At 35.1% G+C, this 25,588-nt stretch overlaps 1 protein-coding gene across 38 annotated transcripts in view; it reads right to left on the bottom strand.

The window, feature by feature from the left end:
- The window catches only part of nrxn1a (neurexin 1a), a 350,164-nt gene that overhangs the window by 105,679 nt on the left and 218,897 nt on the right, over positions 1-25,588 (bottom strand). For all 38 annotated transcript variants that reach the window (XM_015363013.2, XM_069179698.1, XM_069179705.1 and 35 more), the window contains one exon: positions 19,219-19,400. In XM_015363013.2, coding sequence (XP_015218499.1) covers positions 19,219-19,400 — 182 coding nt within the window. The remainder of the gene's footprint in view (positions 1-19,218; positions 19,401-25,588) is intronic.

The raw sequence follows: 25,588 nt of genomic DNA, 5'->3' as shown, positions 1-25,588 counted from the left end.
CTCTGAGACTCTATTATTACAAAAATATGTGAAGTCTTCATTCTACTGTATTTAATGTGATGCAGGATCTATGTTTTTCGCTAACCACAAAAAAACGGATGCAGCACTTCTTCATGGCAGCAGAAGGCAAAATTAACAAATGTGAAAAAAGGGTTTGTGAATGGGCAACAATTATTTGTTGTATTTTGTAGGGCAGGACAATTATGCAGCTGTTACCATCACTACGTCACACTACCTGGCTCCTTGGTTCAATACTAGACTGGAGCATCTACTGTATGTGTTTTGTTGTTTGTTTTGTTGTGTGTTTTGATTTCCTCCCACCTAGTAAAGTCATGCTGGCTAGATTAACTGGTGCTTCTTTATTGTCCCTGAGTATTTGTACTTCCTGAATGACTGGTGTCCTGTCCATAGTCTACTTCCACTTTACACCCTACTGTATGCTTCTAGGCTAGGATATACAGTACAGTAAGCTCCTAAAAGTCAATAGTCCAATACACAAACAGATAAAACAAACAAATAAATGAAACAAAAGCAGCTCTAGACCCAGCAAGACACCTCTCTGATTTTGTATCTTACTAATTTAAAATATCAAACATACTATTTTTTACAACAATAAACAAATTATTTTTGCAATATATTAAAAAAAAACTATACTGTACAACATTATCCCTGTTAAACTGCTAAAATAACCAAAAATGTAATTGTACTTAAACAGTACCTTGATGAGTAAATGAGTAAAAAGCCCTTAATATCCTGAGAATGAGACTGAATTTGTTGATTTTGACCTCACTTTGAACTGTTCTTTTTTAATGGAAATTTTTACACTGTTAGAGGTGACTGGTGTCCCATCAGCAAGTAAACTACAATATGACAGTCATAAACCCGCCTTTTCAAGAATCTGATGGAATTTTTACAACACACAGGCATTTAATTAAGGCATATGTTATGTAAATTGATGTCACACTGCATTTGATACAGTATTTGTACAAACGCATGTGAAGCCCTGAAACAGTTATGTTGGTGGCCACAGAACTATTTTAATGTATCCCTGGAATGTACACACATATGTATCAAGTGGAAATGCATTGGAACAAATTTCCGTAACTGAAAATATGAATGGAAACAGCAATCAAAATTCTCTTCTCATTCAACGCACTGGTCTTCATAATGGCACTGTCAAAACCTTGAGCATGTCAAAAACATGCCAGTGAGCGACACTTAAACAGTCAATCACCCAATGTACTGTAGCAACTGCTTTGAATACCTGTATAACAAATGCATAAATGAGAGAAACACTGTTGATTGGATTGGCTGGATTTCATTTTCATGGCTTCCCCTCCTGCTCTTACACACGTTTCCTGAGTCAAGAAAGTATTAGTCACTGTGTTGAAGTTAACTGCTGTACATGTCCATGATTATTTTGTATACAACTACATTTATAACCCCATGTAATGTATTCTGTAGTATTTACAATTATTTGCTTTGAAAGTAGTGTGCTTAGCTATAAAAATGATATGTTAGCCACAAACTTGCTTTGTTAGTATGTGTGGAATGCAAGGCAACCCATCGATAGCTACTAAAAGGAGAATAAAATCAGTACTGTATTACTATAGAGCATTAATGTCATCCACCTGTGTATTGTTCAGGGCAAGGTAGGTATATTACAATATGAAGAGATTACTTCACCCAGTCTTTGAGTGGCATGTTCCTTTTAAAGTTATGATTGTGCCCTTGAATGTGATTTGGTGGGTTTATAGTGAATGTTATTTATATTTAAGATCCAGTCCTTTTAGCCCAGCTAACTGTGTCATCCAACTCCTTCTAGAAAAAAAAGCCAGGGCATACATCTTTTAATTTAAAATGAAGTTGTAGGTATAAAGTTATAGAACAGTCAACTATGCAACTGAAACTGAAAAACTTCAGTAAAGAAAGGTGTAAAGTAAATATCTGCAGTGAAATACATTGGGAGTGCCAAGGTCACATTACCTCTGCCCACAGCTGTCCAATCTCACACAACCTTAAATTCCCCCTGTTAACAGTAGACTAGTAATAAGTAGAAAGCCTAAATCCATTAATTCTTATTATTTGTTCCATTGTTCTACATAACCACCATAAAACATGTTATCACTAAACTGAAAACAAGCCAGACCAAGGACTACATTTTCTAGCTGGGACAATATCCAAGACAAGGTTCTATCAGGTAGAGTACATGCAAATCTGCATGTTCGTCACCTAAGGTCTGAATGACATTGTTTTATTATAATTGTCTTTTGTATGACTGTGCCAAACCTTACTGAGGATGTTGCTATTTCCTTGTAAATGTAGCACCCTGGGTCAAAGATATGACCTGCACTGTGATTTTTTTGGTTATTAAAATTCTTCCACAAGGTTACTTCTGGACTATTTTCTTCTGTATTTTTTTTCTGCAAGCATCTCCGTTGACACTCTTAATTATCTCTATATCTTTGAACCACAACTCACTTTCAAAGCATATTTTTCTCACCTGCCAGCTCCATCAACAATTTTACTAATTCCAATTATTTTCACATAAATAAATAAAAAACATTAAATGCATTTCTTAAACAGAATCTAAAGTATGCAAATATTTAACACTATAGCTACTGTATATGTATAAAGATTCTGAAAAATATATTGTACATATCACATTTTACAAAAGAAGAATAAGAAAAGATGGAATAAGTACTCTTCCAAACCACTATTCTGTAATTGGTCATACAGACATCAGTCAAACCTTGAATAAAGACTTTAAAAAGCTTAAGAGGCAATTCTTGTGTCAAAGAGAATCACAAGAAGTCACTCAACCTGTGAGTCACTTACTCAGACCGGTAAAATATTGCTTGGAAATCAAGTTCATTCCTTCCATTTCCTTTAAGACACTAGTGCTCTCTGAACACTTTTAAGAAGCTCTCTTGTTTTCTTTGTTTTCCTTCCGCAGCTTGTATCATTAATCAATTAACGTCTGGTTCAGTGGAACCTTGAATAAATCCATCTAAATTTTCTTGAATTTTCTGTTGTTTTTTAATATACTGCATATGATCAGAAGAACACCTATTATTTGGCATTGCAACATAATTTATGCTAATCAAGACATGCACAGTAATTGCTTCCCTCTGCGTGTGGGTCAGGAAAATGCTTGCTTTCTCACCACGTTGTGTTTTTAATTAGATTTTGAGCAAAACTGTCTGCAGACGCTACACACAGATGTACAACAAAGCTTAATATGACAGGCCTGCTTTTCTGGAAACATGAATAGCTTATATTTTTGCCATTATTAAGATCAATTTCATTAGTTGCTAGGAATGTTTATTATGAATCAAATTTATTATTAATAAGTCTGTCTTTTTCAGCGTGCTCTGCACTTTCCTGATCTATTAAGATTTCTTGTGGTGCCATACCCTTGACCCTGGAAGTGCGCTGCAAATGTCATTATTTTTTATGAAGTGTGTGATGAGTTTATTGACCAATTTTCACACTCACTCAGAACATACTGACAAAGCTCTTACAACAAACTACAAATCTTAGATTTCTAAAGGTGTTTCAAAGATACATCAGGAGATTTCTAAAGGTGTTTCACAGCTACATAAGGGTATCCTAGGCTACCAAAAGCTCCCCAAAGACTTGTTTAATTTAAGCTCATCCCTGACATTAACAGTACTGGCTGAAACCAATTATCTTTGCTTATTTGGAATAAGGTTAGCAGCCAACGACATGGAAAGAACTTGTAAACACTTGGTGGAAATTGCCTGGGATACAGGATGCCCTCCTGGGAGGCACTGAGTTAGAACCAAGCTTTCACCTGTGTACTTAAAAGACAGTCTTCACAGTGAGGCATGGGAAAAGAACACAATGCTAACAAAAAGAAGTGCCTTATATACTGTACGTATGAAGTATTGAAAAATGTCAGTGCCTTAAAGCCAGTGGTCCTAGCATGAAATGATAATGAGCCTGCAGCAAAAGTGGAAATGTCTATTAAAGACTTACTGGTAACAAAATAAGATAAATGCAAGCTTAAACCAATATTTTGGCATCACAGAGGTACAGAAGTGCAATTTATGTCAGTACCTCCAGACCTAAATTACTAGTTCTAGTTTTAACTTCATAGATGATATAATGGGCAGCAATATCATACATTCCAGAATAAAGAATGCTGAAAAAAGACCAGGACAAAACCATATTTAACATTTAGGATTTCTCAACCAGCCTCACTGTAAAATGCTCCACCAGGCAGAGACAGCAGTGGAACTGCAGCATAACTCAAAAACAATTTTTTAATGTCACTTTTGTCTTATGTTGGATCAATTACAATGACAGCCCATATGTTACGAATAACTACAACCATCCTGCTATTCTAATGAGGGAAATATAATTTCTCTTTTGTGGAATGTGTTAATCCTTAACTCATGTTAGGGTAACTGGTCAGCTATTTTACTGTATATGCAATATGACAACCTATCTTGAACAATAGTGTTGCATTTTAAAAGAAAACTTCAAGTCTTCATAAAAGATTAACAAAGTTAACGTACTGTAAATACAGTACAACATGATTATTTTCTATATCTATGGATGGGAACTCTAACATAGTTGACAGTATTACTAATCCAGCATCTCAGTTTGGTTGTACTGTAGATGATGGCTATAGTGAGACTGAGATTTTGATGAATACACTAAATTAGGACATCTGAGTCTTTTGACAAACACATTGGCTGCTTCTTGGGTTGGGGTAGCAGGTGCAGCCTCTATTCCCAGTCTTAGCGGGAAGCTGCTTTGAAGCCAAAAGTAGCTTACACTCTCCATGAAATACTGCGCACAGATGATCAGAATCACCAAACCAAATGTAGATGCACCCTGAAAGAGTTTATGAATCAAAACTATCTATTGAGCGTGTCTGTTTTCTTTCTGTTCACTTTGGCCTTTGCTGCCCTGAAGAAAGCATGCTAGTGGTGCTTATGAGATGGCTTTGGAAATTGAAAACAACTTGGCTCTAATACTGAACCTAATTACCCTGATTTTTCTGACCATCTTTTTACTTCAGCCAGCTCGGACCATTGGTGCCAAGGGAAACAGCAAACCTAATCTCAGTGAGTAGCACAGGGATTCAGCACAAATGATACAAATGAAGCAGCTGGCTAGTATGGTTTGGCAGTGGTGCATAATCTGACAAACTGTCATTCCTTCCCAGTGGACAGCATTGGCATCCCTGCTTGAGTAAAGCTGATGCTTACACACTTTTGACAGAGGCAAACAACATAGAAAGCGCACTTTCAAACAAGACCAACACCGACTACCTGCCAATTTACAGTCAATTTATACCCTTCCATCTTACCATAAGTCTGTTTTCTAAGTAGTTTTTTATTAAATAAACTTTACAGCTTCCACTGTGTTGTATTCCTTTCTCTTTATCTGTTCAAGCATATTTATATAACTTAAATTAGCTTCAGTCATAACTAAAAGCTTTATGTTGTGTTTTGCTGTCCTTATCAATGAAATCTCTCTCATAAATGGCTTACATCAAATTGTGTAAAATAATACTTGTAGGAATCTTGCAGATAAGGTGTCTGGGTTACAAGTTCACACATTGCCTATGCTGATATAAACTGCTTGTTTCTTTACAGACCCACAGGGCAAAGGATTTGATTTGGCATCACAATCTCCTGTTTAATAAAGCACATCCTCTGCCTGGTCTACATCATCTTGACAAGTCAATACATGTACAGGGTCAGACCTCTGTGTCTGTATCTCCATTCTTGGCTTTATTTGTTTACACCCCCTTGTATTTAATGTCAGACTTATTTATTTTCTTTAAGACTCCAGGCTTGTTTAAAGACAAACGTCGTTCATATAGTCCTTCCAGAATTCACCTGAACTCACATTAATGAGTTTTAAATTGAACTGCTGCTTTAATCGATGGGAAGTACAAACTGTAGCAAAAATAACAAAATTATTCATTGTATCTTATGGCTCTGGGATAAAAAAATATCTCTTCCATTGGGACAAAATTGCAAATCCATCAGCTGTAGCTTTTTGGATACACATACTGTAGAACATTAACTTGAAGATGACATTAAGCTACAGAACCACTTACAAGGCTTTGAATGACCTCTTCTAATTTTAACCTTTCCCATGGTCTTTAGTTCTCTTTTAATGCTGTTATAACATTTCCCAAATACTGCAAGGACAAAATTGTGTTTTCTGAAAAGAGCATGTCAAGATATATACAGCCATGACATTTTGATGAAAAACAGTATTAATTTCTTATCTTAATAGATAAGAAAATGTAAGTCAAAAATCATGTCTCAATTAAAAAGATATTACTAACTCATCAAAAAACTACAGTAAACACACATGATACTGTATAGTATGTAGAGCAATATGATAAACAACATGCAAATGTTACTATTTTTTCTGAAATCCAAACTAGGTACATGCTGTTCAAATTGCTATTCAAAGAGCTCTTCAAACTGTATTCACAAATGGAAAAAAAAAACATGATAATTTTAATTGCTGTAATGTAGGTCTCAATCAGTGGATAACCTGGATATGATAAAGTAGACCTAATGTGTACATTACCCACTATACTGCAATGATCAGGTGCATGTTTTATTTTTTCACGTGTCTTGGTGCAGAATTTTTGAATAGCTGCAGAATATTTGAACAGCTGTAATTATTTTCAAAGAACACACATTAAAAAGCCATGTTTGGTATTTTTGCCTTTGCAGCACTTATATATTTTAATTATGCAAAAGGAAATACAGCTATATTTTTGTTTTTTGTGTCTTTGCCTACAGCAGGTTCTCAAATGCAAAAGTAATAGATATTCTTGTGATTCGTTGACCAATACCATGTAGTTAATTTTTTAATGCTTTTAATGGGGTGGGTATTATCACCTTAGTTGTTAGTTTTGGAAGAAAGAAGATTTTTTCCCACTTCCCAAATATTTGAGACTGTCCTTTTCTGTGTGACACATGGGTGGACTGGCATCACATCCAGGCTGAGAGCAGTCATGCACTGTCTTTCCTGTTTGTACACTACATTTTTCAGAGTTCTGGTTTCCCAAAACCAAAAACAGGAAAAGCAGCTTTCTGATAATGGATTGGTAAGATTATTACACATTTTTCATGTAGTTGTAGAATATCTCCATATTGAATAGCTAGAGTAGGTGAATAACTTTGAAATATGTGTTGTTGCTTATTGACTTATTGAATAATCACCCAGTTGACTGACATTGATAGAATATCCAATATTATCATATTAGTAACTCTCAGAAATTACAATTGTCCAGCTTAGCTTTTAATTGCTTGAAAGAAGGTAAGGACATTGATTTACTTCCTGCTGCACAGGAACAATGCTCAGTAATGAATGGATTTTCTCCAAAGTGGGCAGTGTTGCACATCACCAGACAGTACTTACATCTATCATTGCTGAAGGTGTGATGACATCACTATTGTCTTGAAAACTCCACTGGGAACTTCAGGAACTAGCAGAATATGGATTTTTTTATCTCAGAGGAAGAGACGTTTATAGGTGGAAAACCTTTAAGCCTTGCACACAAACACCTCGATACCAAGTGGCATTCAAGGAAAACAGATGTAATTTTTTTTCTTGTGCACCTACTCTTACACCTACAGTACATATCTGTCTTTTGCACCTACTCCTTTTTGGAGCTGTCACATATAGCTGAGGTACTAACACATCGCAAAGTTACAGTTAATGAAGGCAAAACAAAATAAGCTGATTGGCAAAGACAGTCCCAGGGGAAATGAGTACAGGCATACAGTAGGAAACACCATAATTAATGGATTACGCAAATGTCTATTGAGGCACCCATTGCTTTGTTATTTTTTTTTAACTGTATATGAATCCACTGATCTTTGTCTAACACACTACTGGCATCGTGACCTTGGAATAAATAATTCTGCAGGTTTTATGGGTTCCTGTAAATTATCAAATATCTAGTGCTGGCAGTAAATGGTACTTTGAAACCACTTAAAAGGGGTTTAGCCATGTCTGCCCTAACAGTTTTGGATGAGCAGTGTTGCATAAGTTAGAATTATCATTTTAAAATAATATTAATTTATACACAAATATTCATATTGTACTACATAATTTATGTAAACAATGTAAACAACATACTTATTTTTGGTGATTATTTCAGAAAATAAACATATAATGGTGTCTTTTTAAATTCTAATTTGATTAAGCTTGCAAATCTTTAAGGATAAAAAATGCAGACAAATGAAACTGGAGTGTCTTCACTGGTTTAAATTATCTTTATAAAGGAAGGTTCATTCAATGTTTTAGCAGATAGCTCTAAAGTATTGCTTAGGAAGGCCAAGTAACTGTCAGACTGGTTACCCACTACAAAATATAGCATCATTGCAGTAATTTGTTTTTTTTAGGACTTTTGCTTGCCTCTGGAACAGCTTTTAAAAGATGCATTACTCATATTAACTGGGAACCTACAGTATATTAAATGCAGGGAATGGCATGGAATATTCTTCTTGTACCCAGATAGGTGACCACTGTCACCGATAAAAGTGCTGCAACAGTTAATACTGACAGGACCTCTCTGAAAGCTATTCCTGACAGAACCCAATATTTAATTTAAACTGATGACACTTCGGAAGCTTTTCCACAGTGTTGATATGAAGTACTTTAAAGCCAGTACACTGGTACTCCAGTGCCTGCAAGCTGGTCCTGAAACTATTGATTTTGAGGTACAAGGAAATAAGGAGGTCATGAAATCTATAATTCATATAAGTAACAGTATAGGACAGATATACTTGCTGACACAGCCAGTTAGAGTTATTCTTGTACCGGCTCCATAGTTTGAATCTAGATCTAGTTTCTTCTATTCATATTTGTTTCGATTTGTGTTGACTTTTACCCGCATGCTATTTTTTCCCTGTATCATACACCAGATAAGATTGTCTAATCTATCTGATAAGACCATCTGTGTTGTTAAAAAACCTAATAGTAACAAAACAGTTTCTTATCAATAATATAAATAAGGAACAGGATATGTCGCCATCACTTTTGACAACAAAACTGAAAAAATAAATAAAAAAACAAAACATAGTGTATATCCTCAAGTACTTCTGAACATTTTTCATAGTTTTATACTAGTTGTAAAACATTGCTTTAGTATGTGCATACAGTATAAGTAGGCCCTTAGAGAAATGGCACAAGAAGCTCGGAGGAATCCCATCACCACATACAAGCCTTAATTAAGCTCTCAAAAACAAGCTGTTTAATATTTTATGAGATCTCACAAAGCATTGTCAATGGCACACCTGGGCATGAACAACATTAAAGAATAATTATGCCAAAACACCCTAGACAACTTTTTCAGTGCCAAAGAAATATGTATGTAATTTCAACCACAGAATGGAACAATTACTTTTGTTAATCTCCAAGCACATTACAGTACGAATTGCCAGTATTTCACAGCTTTTAGCAGCTTTTTGCTGGACAAAGAACAGCCTGAAGAATTAATTAGCTTAAAAAGGGACTGGACAGCTCACTCTTATTTTGTTGCTGAAATTGTGCTGAATGTAATGTTTGTGCAAATAACACAATTCCTGTAATAAACGACTGCCTCACTAACATGTTGATCACAATTAATTGTAATTGTTGGAGATATTTTCTGTCCCTCCTAGCCCTTGCAAACATTCTATAATTTTACTTATTTCCACAGATCTTAAAGATAAAATACTAATTTTTCAGATTCCTTTCAACATGACATAAATTGAGGTCAATAGTTGTTTAATACTTTCCTGTTTTAAGCAATGAGCCTTAATAGCCTTTTCCTTTTCACCCTTTTTACACTAAAACGCACAGTGTTCCTGAACTTCAGACTGCAACTCGTGCACAGCCCATTCATCTTAAAGCCCATAAACGCTAATTGTATTTATATTAAAAGGTTATGAATCTGCTGCCAATATACTTAGACAGGGCTATTTAATGTGTAGTGCATACAATACATCCTGCAGTAGTGGTTTTATATAATCTTCATCTTGATTTCTATATTGATTAATCAACAATTAAATGATTAAAAAGCTGTAGCAAAATTTAGCTGTATAGAGGGCTAGAAGAGGGGAGCAGATTTAATAGGTCTTTAGAGTGGCTTGGAATGTCTGAACTGATTGAAATAACAGAATAGCCTTGCTGTAAATGAGCACAGCTAAAAAATCCACTACTCATAGCAGTCAGCTCTCTTGGCAGTACTGGAATAAAGACCATAAATGAAAGGAAGTGGCGGAGGAAGAAAGTCAGACACAGGAAGGAAAACACCTTTGAATACAGAAACAGAAACTCAAATAATAAGTAGTGAATACAGGTATAGGAACCTGGTATGAATCTCAAATTTTTCTTATGTCACCCTATGGCCACTGATAAAATACTTATACCTTTATAAGGTTCAAAACACTGCACATTAAAAAATATTTTAAAGAATGAAAGCATTATCATATTGAATTTTTTAACTAGAATGAACCAATGCAGACGTGTCCAATCCTGCTTTTTTTTTTCATTGCAACTTGGATCTTAACAAGCTGATGCTGCTGGCTGCTGCTTAATTGGACTAATTTAACAGCATCTACCACTTTTTAGGTGCTTCTGCTTTAAAGAGACCTTGAAACACTAGCTCTCCAAGACAAGGATTGGACACCCTTGTACTAATGCTTGCAAGCAGAATTCCAAAGCATTGTATTTTTTAAGGAGTAAACTGCAGAGTCTTGCAGTAGTGCAGGAGTCACTCGGCCTCTTGTATATAAGCTAATTATAGCATGCCTTGGGGACAGGGGCAGCTGTGTAAACTGTCACCTCCTGCACTGCAGCCTGCTTGCAAGCCCCTCCAAATCACTAAGAATCACAGTCTCAGCACCCTGCGAGCTCCTGCCTGCTCAAAACACATTTTTATTAGCACAAAAAGCCAGCAGAGGGAAAAAAGCATGCATGAATTCCACCTTGAACTTTCTTCCTTATCCTCTTATGTATGACACAAGTCATTCATCTGAATAATGAAGTAAATACTTTTTGTCATCGATTACATTGAAATGTCAAGAAAATAATACTTTGTGAAATTTTGTCAAATATTTGTTGAAGGTGCACTCAAAATGGATTTTATCTATGCTGCCCTTGTTTTAGTTTTCAAAACATACAGTATATTAACTTTGTGGCTTCATATTTCATAGCATACTGCTTTGCATACAATAATTATTTTCTATTCTCTTTTTCTCAGTGCACTGGGTGTTGCCTTTCCTGGCATTCCAGCAAAAAACCCAAAACAAACTCTGTGGCTTTCAGAGGTTTTAACCAGGCTCACACCCAGCCAAGTGTGAAGTGAATATTGAAATTCTTTCACTTTGTACGCACAAAAAAGAGTAAATGTGCTTCTTTCAATTCTGTCACATAGCAATATACTCATCAAGGGTGCTGTTAAAACCTGATGAAACAGTTGAAAGAAAATTGGTCACAGTGGACCATAAGATAGGCTGATGTGATGGTGTGCTCAGCAGAATGGCTGAAGCAATCAGAATTATCTTGTGTGTGCAATGGCAGATGCCTCTTTTATTGCTATTCCATGGGAAGTGTACTGTGTTTCGGCTTGCAGTCATATGTAAAACAGAGTGGCTGTGTAAACATATCGGCAAACTACATGACCTGCCTGTGAAGGTCAAGCTCAGAAGTGAAAACTGCACAGATGATGCAAAAAAGGGCCTGCACATTCAATACAGTTTTAAGTCCACATGTTGAATTTGTTATGGGTCAAGAAGATCTTATGTCGAGAATCTCTAATGTAACACTCCAGTCAGACAAGTGTAGATTAATGTGCTTATTAGAGATGATGGCTGTCATGCTGCCTGAGAAAAGAGCTAACCAATGTCACGGTACAACAGTATAAGGCAAGAATCATCTTCAAATGATATCAAGGAAATGTCAGTGGAGAGAAGCTAAACTTCTTATTGTTATTAAAAAAAAGCTTCTTGTGCATGGCATCTGGATGACAATTCTTCACTAAATGTCCACTAAAAAAGAAAGTAAAGAAAGTATAGAATGGTAACAAAACTTATAAACCCCCTGTAAGAGAAAAGGAGAGAAATAAAACATCATAACCTACTTACTGGATATGGGAAATGTGTTTTATTCAGTTCATATATGAATTATAAATGCATGTCAGGCTGCTTATTACTGAGCATGATTTCTTACACCGGCAAAGGGAATTCTCTCTCAGGCCACTTACCTCTTACAATTCTGATCTTGAGCAAATGGGGGAAATTATTATGATTGAAAGATGAGTAATGATAATTCTTACTCACTCTATTTTACAATAGAGGAATGATGAGATTTAATTTTCTTAGCAGTTATCCAGTTCTCAGGTCAGGCACATATTGAAATGAAAAGGCATTAATGGGCCTTTAACGAGCAAAATATCTAGTAGGAAAGTGAACAAAGTCCATGTTCTGAATCCATATAAAGAAATAAAATGTGATACATTGGATATACTATGTACTGTACAGCGTATAATACACAAATAAATATAAGCTTTTGTCATTCATTTTTTCTGTACATCAGTAGATCACCAATACAGCTCCTATCATAACTACAAATCGAAAACTATCATCTGGCAAGACATGGGGAATGTGATGCTAACATACAGTACTTCAGCACCAATCCTGCAAGACCGTAACCCCTATGGTCAGAATATAATATCATTATGATCACATGACTTGTCAATATAATAAGATTAGCATGTTTTCTTTATCAGAGAATGAGATCAAATACTCTCTCTGAAAATTCACTGCAGGACTGCGAAAAGAGCTTTTAGCATTGAACATTAAACCTTAAATAGATCCAGCAGTTAGAACAAGAATGCCGTGTTGTATCATACAGACAAACCCTTAAAAACAAGTTAAGAAAAAGTTATCTCAATCTTCTGAAGTAAAAATAACAACTCCATAACACTGATGACATCAACCCAAAGCACAGGAGATTGATATCAGTTATCGCTTGAAGAAGGTATTACTGTATATTTTATACAACATTTTTCACAATTGAATTTAAAACGTTTTTTACTTAATTCTGATTCTTGTTTGTGTTATTAAAAATAAATCCACAAACATGACTGGATTCATTTAAAATATTTATATATTCTTGCATTCCAGTGTAAAATCTGACAAGAATAAAGAATAAAGGAAAAGAACGTTCAAATGGTTCTGGAATACAGACATAAGGAATATGATTCCTTTGCACTCACAACAGATTAAAGTGACAACAGATTTATGGAGAGATAGATGGGTAATGTGGAGGTGTCCATAGTGCTCTCTTCCTTGCTTGCTCATTAAATTCTGAGCAACAGAGAAAATGTGAAAATGCAAAATATTACCATTAATTTGTTGGTAACATTATGTCTATTTCTAGTTTTTTTTTTCTTTTATAGTGCTGCATTATCCTGCTTTGTTCACACAGTTGCTCTGTTGTAAATAGCTGGCAAAACCAACACAGAGAATAATACCTTTCATTTATATGTGCATTTTTAATCTGGATTTTTTAAAATATAAAAGGATAACTACGGTTAAAGATTGAAAAAAATACTGTTCAGAAAAGGAAGAGAAGAATATTACAGAAAGCTAACTTTCTATTGTGTTAGTCTGTGTGCTTGTTTGCTTGTTTCTCTGTGTTTATTTCATTTCAATAATGATGAAGCTATTCAATTTTTTATCCCAACATGTCTATATAGGTAGAATAATGCAAGGCGTGTGAAATTCTGTATATGCTACAGCTCTGGAGGATTTAATTTCTCATTACTTGCTCACAATAAACTTTACAAATGAATATGACACTTATTTATAGCAAGGAGAATGCTTCCAGGGAATTGCGTGTCAGTGAGTTGGAAAGCTCTCAGCGTCGCAGTAACTGAGTGTTGGGTTGTTTATTATAGAACATGATTTGTTCAAAGCCATTTTATCCAAAGGTGTTCTTACGATGGTAGCTCAGAGAGTAATATTTGATTAGCTTTTTTGGGAGATTGGCAAGACAACATGATGTAGCATTTAATTCTAAGATACAGTATGTATGAATATAAAACACATCATTTATTAATATTAAATTAAGGCCAAAGCTTATTTTGTTTCCTACATGGAAAAAACATGTAAAAGTTAAACTGATTATTATCTTCATTCTTATTCTGAAAGGTGTATGCTTATACAGTATGTAAAGAACTACAAAATATCAGGAAAATCCTCTGAGAAACAGAAAATCCAAAATTATTGTTTCTACTCAGAATAACAAATTAATTTGATAAAATACATCATTGGCTTTAAATCATTAAACAAGACTACTGTGTGACAACACAGAACTGCTAAGTAAACAGCAATATTCATTCTTAATACTGTTCTCCTGTTTTAAGAAACATAGTGTGACATTTTGAGTGAGAAACAGAGAAACAGTATCAATACTGACAAAAATCACCATTCTAATAACATCCATCTGAAGAAATGATCATTCTCCTTGTGCACCTAACATTAAAAAAGCTAAGAACAAAGAGACATGGAGCAAGCCTTTTTAGTGGTTTTAATATTCAAAATACTTGTATCAAAACAAAAACTGCAACTGGGCACACTTAACCACCAGCAACAATTCATTCGCTCCAATAGAAATCAAGTGAAGCAGAGCCACAAAACACATTGAAAGCACCCCTTAATTCTCAGCATTTTATGTTTTTTAGAACAGATTGCCTTACGAGCTCTCCTCTTTCAGCTGGTGAGAGTATGGATCTGATGTTTTGAAGAGACATACTGTAAGCAATTAGGACAGGAAAATAGCACTCACCATGCTCCTAAGAATTGCTCCACTGAGACACAACAACAAGACAAAAACAAGTGCTATGTCCCAGGGTGGTGCTGAGCACAGAGTTATAGCTTCTTGAGCCATGCATATTGCAGACTGGAACCCAAATTCATGTAAATTATAAAGACGAGATTAATTTAGTTTAACTACCCCATATATCCCCTTTTCCTAGAATTCAATCACACATACAGTAGATTTTATACCCAATTTAATATTTTCTTGAATCAGTTAAACTGAGGGACAAAATTCATGACTTCCACTGTAGCAATAATATGAATATGACGTCACCTTACGAACTCTACCCACATTATGTGATTCAAATCTTTTTGGCAAGCAACTTAGGAGCAAAAACGCTCTTTCAAAATAACCTAAATTTTAACAAAAAGTTCTGGAATCTACAGAATACAGTAATACTAATGGCATGCAATGTAAAACATGATCACAGTAACTGGACACTAAAAATCTGTATAGAAATGGAAAGTGATTCTACACTAGGTCAGGGATTCCATTCTTATGAGATGTCCATCTTCTTTATTGGACAAAGGACGGGGATGTTATTTATTTTAATTGTGAAAGTCTAAGTAAGCAGATACTGCTATGTGTGGTTCTAAGCTGTCTTTACACATGATTTCCAGAACAAGAAACTCTTACTTATTTGGATGTGTATTAATCAAAATCAGTGTGATAAAGAGCGGTTATTTTCTTTTGAGAATACTTGGATCCAATACTGCTCCCTAAGTACTGTATCTAATTCCAGTCCCTTTATCTCCATCACACATTCTGCAGTTCTTTGGTGACAGGATGAATAAATGCTGGCTTGAACTTGGTATACAGTTTTTTTTTTATTATACAGTATGAAAGATACGTAGAAACTGTAATATTGCCTAGACTGGAACACATTTTTAAGTTTGTGAATTGCATCTGAAATGTCCCAAAAATATATACACTTTCCAGCTAAAGGTAATTGAAATCCTGACCTATATAGATTGTGTATCAAAATAGAAGCTTCTGAAAGTACTGCCCAGCTATGCTAGTCATTCAAAATAATCAGATGAAGTGCAAAGATATGCCAAAAACCCATATTCAAAATTAAAAATATATTTTTCATTATATTTTTTGAAAAAAAAAATTGTATTCTATAATAATTAAACAAGGAATGGAGGTGAGAAAACACGAGGAAAATGTGCAAGAGAGATATACAGGGAGAAGATTTAATAAGAAAAAACAAAGGGAAAAATGTCAAATGGCAAGGTAAGACAGGAAAGATGGAACAGTTGGAGGTTTGGTGCTGTATATAAAGCATTCAAGCACAGTAAGTGAACTTAGATAAATTAAGAGTTTCAGAAAATAGATGGGTCAAAATGTCAAAACAAGACTATCACAAAAAGCACAGTGTTAGGAGTATGTTACAGATCACAAAATTCAGATATCAGTTATAATTCAATCTTAATAATAATCTAGAATCCGTGAGTAAAGAAAGAAGTGGTTATCGAAATGTTAGTTTTCCCCATATAGATGGGAAAAAATAAAGATGGACATCAATAATTGAAACTAAAATAGAACTCATGGCTCATACTGTACAGTATATGTTAGAAATTCTACTACAGGGAATAACTGTGAAGGGTCCACAGCTGACAAAATTGTGATTCTTTTCTTCTCTTTTCAGCATGTATTTCAAATACACAATGTTCGGATAAATATGTTACATTGTTCCATGTTATTGTGTTTTTGTTTCTGCATTTTTGTCGATGCAACTTAAGGTACACATTTGATATACAGTATTATTATAATTACTGATATTGGTGTATGGTGAGGTGTACAATATTGCATTGCTGTCATCACAAAGCTGCAGAATGTAAATGCATTGCATTTTTAACAAGTGAAGTAATTATGCCATCATGCCTAGGCATCATTTATGAATGCTGAAGAGTTTCATACAAATAACTGCATGCATGCTCAAAACAAATGTTGAAAATGAAGAATAAATGTGAATGACAGAAAAAAATTAGTCCTCCTATATAGGGAATGACTAGAAAGTATACATTTTAAAGTGACTACTCCTGAAGATATTCATAAAGTGTGAAAAGCATGCCTAATCACCATTATACAAACCATTTATGATGATTAATTCAGGGCACAGAACTGAATAATATCACAGTAAGTGTGGTTAGTATAGTTTATCATGCTCACCCTTATCTCTGAGAGAAAGGCTATGCAAGCAAAATGTCAACCAGTGGCCTATTTCCCTTCCCAGTTAGTCAGTACCGTATGGAATAAACATCACCTCGATCCTCTAGTCTTGCACTCCCTGTGAATCAGCTTTGCCCTGGCTTGCAGTCACAAGGAAAGTGGGTTTAAGTGTTTGAAGCTGGCTTTTATCTCATAGGCTGTGAATGGTCACGACCTCTAAAAGCCTGTCAGAGACTGCTGGCCCAGCCTGTGGATTTGCAGCCGTGACCTGCACATGTACAATGCACACTGCAAAGCTCTCATCTTCCAGCCACACTGTTCAGACATCAGCCCTGCGAGCCCTGTTCCTCTAAAGTCATGATTCAGTTTCTTTAGAAAGGCTTTCCCATTAGCTACACAAAGTCACTGATCTTGCAAAAATAGCATTAGCGCAATGTATCTAGGCACTTGAAGGCCTATGTTTCTCTTTTTCTTTAAGTAAAATACAAATTATTGAACATCACAGACCTGCAAATGTATTAACTTTATAAGGCGCAATTCCCACTAGTCCAGATGAATTCATCGCTACAGTATTTGTATTGTATATGGATATTCTAATTATCTTTCACTTGCTTTTGTGCAACATTTTTTAATTCCAATGTTAAAGATACAGGTCCTAAGGAACACATGCCATTTGGAATCACAAAAATCTAAAACTAAATTTTAAATGAATTGAAATTCATTCATTGAGCCATTAGGTATTGACATACTGTAGCATTTGACACTCTTATCTGATTCGTTTGAAAACTCAGAAATTTCATGAATCATCTTCTCATAATGCTGATTGGTTCAGAAGAGCAGAGGAGACCTGCTGCACATTTTTATTTTCAGCCAGATCAATACAAAGTCAATGCTTGCTTTTCATTTGGAAATAGATTGTGAAGCAACAACACCTGATATCTACAAAAACAGTGCCTATAGAAACACACATCACTGTACTTAGATATTGGTCTAGTGCTCCATACCGACAGCCAAATCTTGCTTTTGTCTTGTTTGGATATTATAGTATATTGCTTATTCTGTAACAAAATAACTTTGTGGTCATAACAGTGGTCTGAATGCAATCACCATGGGAAAGGTGGAGTTGTATAAATCAATGCCGAACAGGTAATACTGTAACAAATAGTATGAACGTAATCTTGGCTCACTGGCCCTGCCAGGCATCTACAGGCTCTGTATTTGAATATCATCAGTCAATGAAACATATCTATTCACAATTTAGCTAATGTTTTCATGCTAAATTATACTTATGTATATTTTAATTTTAAAAAACTGATATATACTATAATGACGCTGAAGTCTAAAACCTCTGTTGAGAGCAAATGATTATAGTTCAGTTGCTTGGTGAACCTAAACAACAGAAGGTGCATGGTAGAATCTTTTAGAAAGGACACCTGTAGCCAAGAACTCCTTATTAAGGCAAAATCCAATGCTCCTATGGGAATGAAGCATCTGTGTGGGACAGATGATTCCACTAGAATAAATATTACATTAGGAAGAAAATACTTTACTGTTGCTTGAGTTGAATAAATGACAGCCGGTGTGTGTGCATGTGTGTGCTGTATGCCTACATGGGTCCCTGAGTGTGTGTCTCTTCCTCTAATGTTTCGCACACAATTCTAGCTTTTAATGCGTGGGATTCAATTTCAGTGAAGTGTTGTCTTCATTGAAAAAAAAAAAAGAATTTCAACAAAGAAAGCCTGCGCATTTATTTTTTTCTTTTACAATGTGTCAAACACTGAAGGTTCCTTATCCAGGTATCACTGCCATCCAAGTGTTTGTGACAGAGATTAGACGACATCTTGGATCAGAGTTGCTGACTCACCCTTCGCCATCAAGATCACAGGATCAGAGGTGTTTTGTGTGCAGTGCAAATAAAGACAACAACCCTGGCTCCTGGCTGAGTGGGCGGCTGGGAGAGGGAACGAAGCAGCCGGCTAGTGGGAGTAACTGAAGAGAGGTCAAGGAGTTTTACGTAATGACCCCTATTACTTGCACCCTGTGTAAATGTGCAAATGAGTGAAAAAAAACACACTTAGCTTTGAAAGGCTGAGAGCACTGGAACACTGCACTGTTTTATACATACTCACTGAAAACTCAACCTCTGTCAAAGTTACTTACAATGTGTAGCTGAAGGTAGTCTCCGAGTCCAGAGGAGCTGTCTACCCGTACCAATACAGCATCTTTCAACTGAGTACTAAATCCTATGGCCAGCCTGTCCGCACGTGTGCTGGGTCTGTCATTGGGGGGCCATGTGTAAATGATCAGTCCACCTCCTCTGCCAAATATGTAAGTAGTTCCCGCTGTCAAAAGAAAAAAAAGCAACAATATAAAAGTCATTAAAACCACCAATACTGCAGAAAGACATTTTTACAGCCATAGAGCACAATTTTTCCCTCCTCACCATTGTGTTTAGGCCTTTCTAGTCTGTGGCAAGTACTGTAGTACTGTCAGGGGAAATTGTACCTGACATGTAAGTTTCATTTATGGATTCATTTTCTGCTTTCAGTTCTAAGTAATCAAGAGGACACAACGAGATATTCAAAGAAATATGTGAGGAAAAGCAAAAATATAATTCCAGTCATAGTTAGGAGTACAATGTTCATCTCTCCAGAGCAACAAAGCATATTTCCTGCTAACATCTCAGAGCCAGTCATAGCTCATTCAATGATGATTGCATGCGAGACATGATTGGGCCATCCTGTGCAATGAAGCAAAATGCAACAAATAAATTCATGGAGACTTTTATGGGCCCAAGGTTTATCAGGTTGTGACAGCAGGGTAAGTAATGGAGGCTGGCAACAAGGCTCACTAGTCATGTCAGAGCACACCGAGTACCCAAGTATTATCTATTGAGACAAATGCTCTTTTCACAGGTTACCTACAGAAGCCCTTAAACCTACAGTATTGCTCTCACCATTTATATATCTAAAGACGTACAATAATATTAATGTAATGAAACATATATTTTCACATATGGATGCAGAACATTGACAATATTTGCTCAGAATATGAATATATTAACTTTTTTTATATATGGATGCAGAAAGATAAGAACAGTTGGTCACAGCAATGTGTCACTGATGTGAATTTACAGTACAAGTGACTCTTGCACTGTAGGTAGGTGATTTTACACAGAAACAATTATTTTGATTTATATTGTTATTAATCTGTGAACTCAAATTCAATCAAATATACAGTATGGGTGAAGATCTGGAAACTCTCTCCGGCCTTGCAATTCTTCAGTAATAGAAGCCCTTATCAGTTTTAGTTTGACTTTAGTGTTACTTCACATTACCTGGTACATTAGTTGGCAGGCTCATGCAAAGACTATGGGAGAAGCTTTATTTTGCGCCATTTTCAAAGGCTTTTGTCAGTTTTCAGTCTTCCTTCCTTCCCAATGCCAAATTAAATATTTTATTATTGCAGGTAATAATCATATTGCAAAATATGTAATTTACATGGAATAAATCTAAGACAATTTATTAAATACTGTACATTTTTTATTTATTCTTTTTTCAGTAAACATTACTTACTGTTATAAGATTTCAATTTGCTTTTTAAAATTATTATTAAAATATAAAATATCATTAGAATAACAGGTTGACCGAAAGTCACCTCAGGAACATGAACCCAAGATCTTCTTGCCATTTGACCAAAGTGTAATAGCGCAGATGTTGGCTATAAAGTAATATTTTTCCATTACTTTTTAAACAGGTGTCTTTAGAATGGTTCTCAGCTTCACTTCACAGCATTTGCAGTATATATTAGAAAGTATCCAAAATACTTTAAATGTCAATGATAGTAAAGGCCAATAATATCAATAAAGGCGTCCCGCTTTATTGCAAGATCAGGACTACAAGAAAACAATCTTTCTGGAATCACCAACATGAAATGAGAAAGGGGGCAGCTGTGTAGTTTATGATGGTCCTTCAAGCAATATGGATACAAAATGATGGGTCTTGGTAGCAAATATAATTTCTTGTAATGTATTGATTAAATCACTCATCCCCACCATACAAATACCCTCAAATATTGCATCTGCTTCAGGGCAGGAGGTAATATACAAGTCTAGAAATACTGCACAGTAAAATTGACTACAAATCCTAAAGATATTTTTTAACATTGGTATACAGCACATGACTGGATGAAGGAAATAATATAGGAGGAAATTTCCTGAAGATATTATTATATCTTAAGGGGGATAGTTCACAGACAAACAGATTTCACTCCATGTTTAGCTTTGATGATAAGACATTGAATAGTGGAAAAATTAATATTCAGTTTTTGCAGATATGACCAATGCAGCTGACAGATGTTGTAAAATAACTCTAGAACAAATTAAATAAAATATTTGCAACCAGCAGTTTAGAAAATGAATACATACAGTAGCTTAATCCCTTTCAGATAGAATTTTTTTCCTCTAGGGACAAGTACTATAGATGACACTGATATTTTTATATACGAGGAAAAATATACCTAATACTGTATATATATATAAACCAGACTTAACATTCAGGTAAACTATACTGCTGACCTAAAATGGTCTGCTTTTCAATGCAAAATTCTAAATCTTAATAGCCACGTTGATTATCTAAAAAAGCGTAATTATTGTCTCTTTACATCAGATAGGTAAATCTCTTGACTCATGACTGGCAGTAGCCAGCAGACCTACTGTTGCACTGCTTGTGTGAGATACCCATTTACTCCAGTTGAACCAGCTTTATAACAGTTGATTATATTATATAACCACCAAAAGGTTAAAAATGAATGAAAAATAATTTTATGCATATCCCCCAATAAATAAGGAAAGTACATTTTCATATCGTCAAATTAATGGGAAAGCAGCTGAAGAAGTTTTGGTACTGTCCCCACTACAGTGATGGTAACAAAGTAGTTATATCATGCAGCATGCAGATCAAAAGTTTAATTTCTTTACTCATCTAAGCAGAATTCCTTCACAGCCATCATTCGTCATCTTTAAGTCAAGATGGGACTGTATAGAACTTACAGTGTAAATAAATGTCTTTTGTTTGTATACTTTCTGATAATCTAGACTGCAAATCTTCAATTTTGCAATACATGATTAAAACGCATGACTTCAGACATGTACTGTAGAACCAGTTGACAAATCTATGATCTAGGGAGAGAGTAAGAAGAGAGAATGGAAGTCTCCCATTCCTAAACCATATTTTAATTAACTGTATTACACAAAGCTTTATGATTTTCAAATTACCCTTTTCAGTTTAACTCTGTGTCAGCGGAAAAAAGATACGTTTTTTATGTTAGAAGTAATGAGCAGTGAAAAGTAGAACAAGAAAACATCTCTGAAAGGCTCTAGTCTTCCTCATCTTCTCCTTGCCTTGGGTTGTAAATTGTGAAGCATTGCCTTGGAGCTCATTAGCACATGATGCGCTGCACTAGGTCAGGGTGTTGAGCAGGAGGGATTTTGCTGTCTGCCTCAGTGACACAGACGCATTGGCCCTCATGCTTTGTGAAGAATAAGCAGGTCACTTCACATGCTTTATCTAATGGATCCTTCTTGTTTTATCTTTATTTGTCTGTGCGGCTATAATTTCTGTAAATACTAACCCAAAATGACATAAAAATAGGCATGACTGTTCAAATTTTGAAGCAGATGAAGGAACAGCTCTTTAAATATTCATAGAAAGGCTGTGCATTAAGACACACTATAACAGCAGATTATAAATCATTTTGACCATAATAATGATATTTTTTGCAGTAAACTAGCTCATAAGAGTATAAACATATTAATACATTTGTTTTTTAACATAATCCATTGAAGGCCTAAAGAGAGACAGCAAATGCTTCATCATTTTACCTTTATACTATTGTTGCTAGCAAATAGCAGCTACAGAATATCAGTATCATTGACTGCTTTTTTGCAGTACCTTAGCTTCTAACACAAGAACAACAAGGCAGAGATCTCTGTTAATATGCTCAAAGAAAATGTCTTTGCTTTTTAAAGATACAGCATGCTCGCACACTGGATGATATTCTGGCATTTCCCTCTTTGCCTCAAGGCACTGAATACTTGATATCAGTTCCAGCATGATACAATTAAGCAGTTTCACACAGTGTCATTACAAATAAATCCCTTCGGTTTCCATTTATGTATATTTATATGATTTGACAACAATGCTCCTACATTGACATTTAATCTGCTGGTTACGCAGGTCATTTAGCTACACTCAAGCCTTGGTTTGAAGAATCAAGGTACTATTTGGTTGATGTTTGAAAACCCTAATAGTAATACCAGATGCACACGCAAGCTTATACAATTTAAGACTACTTCTGAAGCTCATTTAGAGGTTTTTACTTGTTGTGTCAAAAACCATCTCAGTTGGCTCTGATAGCTTGATGGTTTTCCAAGCTCAAGGTGTTGAAATTGACTAATCAATTCAGTTTTGCCCAGCACTAAGCAGTAACTAATATGACGAGCTGCCTGTTGTTTAATTTTCACACTGCTGTTGCTTGTCTTTAGCTAATTCACAGTTGACTTTTGGGACTTGTGTCAACAGCTTTCAGACATCCATAAATAACTCCCACTATAAGTTGTTCTTCCTTCCTTCCTGTGGTAAAAGCACCAATTTGCCTTTGAACCACAGAATTATTTGAGGTTGGTACTCTAAATCAAGTAACACCCAAGGGTCTGGACAACATTAATTAGCTTTGATGTAATAATTATAGTGCTATTATTTTACTTTCTACTATCCAATGGAATTGCCTTTTTTCTGTATATTTGTCTTGGCATTGATAACAGTATGAGACAGATTTTCACTGTTGCAATAATTACATTAAATTACAGTTTTCAGAAGCATGGTTGTTTACATTTAATGCACACTGAATATAATTATTTGGTTAGGAAACATTTACAACGCAGGTCATGGAATAAAATACTTTTCTTGTCAGATCTCAGAAGTGAAGCGAGGCAAGGTTTAACGTTACTAGGATGGGAGACTGCGAAGGAAAGGAAGGTTTCTACAATAAGTGGTTTTGTTGGAGTTGAATAGTTGGCACTTCTACCTTTGTAACAGAATTTTCAATTCAATGCCCCAGTTTGGTCATCAATTTCAACTTGCAGAATCTGGTCACCATAAATTGCATTCATAATTGAACTGGAGGAAATTTCTTACTCTTCCACCTGATATAATGTGAAACAACTCCTGTATAACAACTGCCACATTTCACCCAAGTGTCACTTCAGTGATGAATGAGGTGGGTCACCTCCTGTTTGAGAAGGACTTTAAGCTTCTGTGTTATTAGCCACATTACAGAAATGCAAATTATTAATTATTATCATTTTGATAAAAAAACATTTAGTAATGATTGTTTCAATAAGAACAAAGAAGAGATATTAATTTACAACTTTTAGATATACAGTATAAAATAAATTCAGACTTTGGTGTAGTGCCCATCTTATGCTGTGAAAAAACCTGAGATGCGTTAAGAAACAGTTCAGAAGCACATGCCTATTGGCCACTTCTCTCTGGTTAATTATGCTTCAGTAGTTTATTTGTTTGTGCATTCAATCATGGTGTGCTCAGAGATATGGATCTGTTGTTGTCATACGATATACTCCTAGAATATGAGTATTCCGTTAGCAGCTATTTATTTGATGACTGTGATGGTATTTGTGCTAATGGTTACCATCCAGAAAACAGCTCAGAGAAGTGCCAGAAGGATTGCCTGGGCATGGCTGGTAATCCAAAACGAAGCAGTAAATATCAGTGTATTACTGTAAATTAGTCTGTGTTCCTTATCATAAGGAACTTATGCAATTAGCTACTGTTTGGATTTTGTTATTGAAATTCAAGTCATCCAAAAACATTCAAACTAACATCAAAACAATTTACTATATTTAATACAAATGGAAGACACTGTAAATTAACTCAGCGCACAACAAGCAAGCCATAATGCAATTTGTAGCACTCCTGTGACCTACTGTAAAGTACAATTGATATACTTAGAAAGCTAATCATATCCTAATAGGGTCATATCATTTGGTAAAGACTCTTTAAGATTCCATTAAATGAACACCAGGCTTTCTACAGTACTAACTGCTTTTGGTTTACTACTGTTCAAAACAACCAAAAGTGGATATCAATCCTAGATCTGAATTCCCATTACTTTGCTCAGAAAATTATTTTCCCTCATGTATGTACAATATAAATTTATATATATGTATATTTTCTGGAACATCTGACAAGAAAATTATTAATTTTCGGAGATTTTTTCCTAAAATATTAATCTGCACTGTTCTTGAAATAAACACACACAATAGAATTACAAAATCCATCCTAGTATTTTAAACAGTTTTAATCAATAATGGGTTTTTCTAATGATATGTTGATTTTATATGAAAAGTAAAAGATCTTTGGAGGGAAAGCCAGCTAAAAAGTTTCAGTTACCAATAAACTAGCCATATTCCATACAAAGTATTTTCTTTTTTTTGTTGACACCCACTATA

The sequence above is a fragment of the Lepisosteus oculatus genome, chromosome 17 (genome assembly GCF_040954835.1).
Source record: "Lepisosteus oculatus isolate fLepOcu1 chromosome 17, fLepOcu1.hap2, whole genome shotgun sequence".
In the NCBI taxonomy this organism is placed as follows: domain Eukaryota; kingdom Metazoa; phylum Chordata; class Actinopteri; order Semionotiformes; family Lepisosteidae; genus Lepisosteus; species Lepisosteus oculatus.
This window is presented reverse-complemented; position numbering and strand designations above follow the sequence as displayed.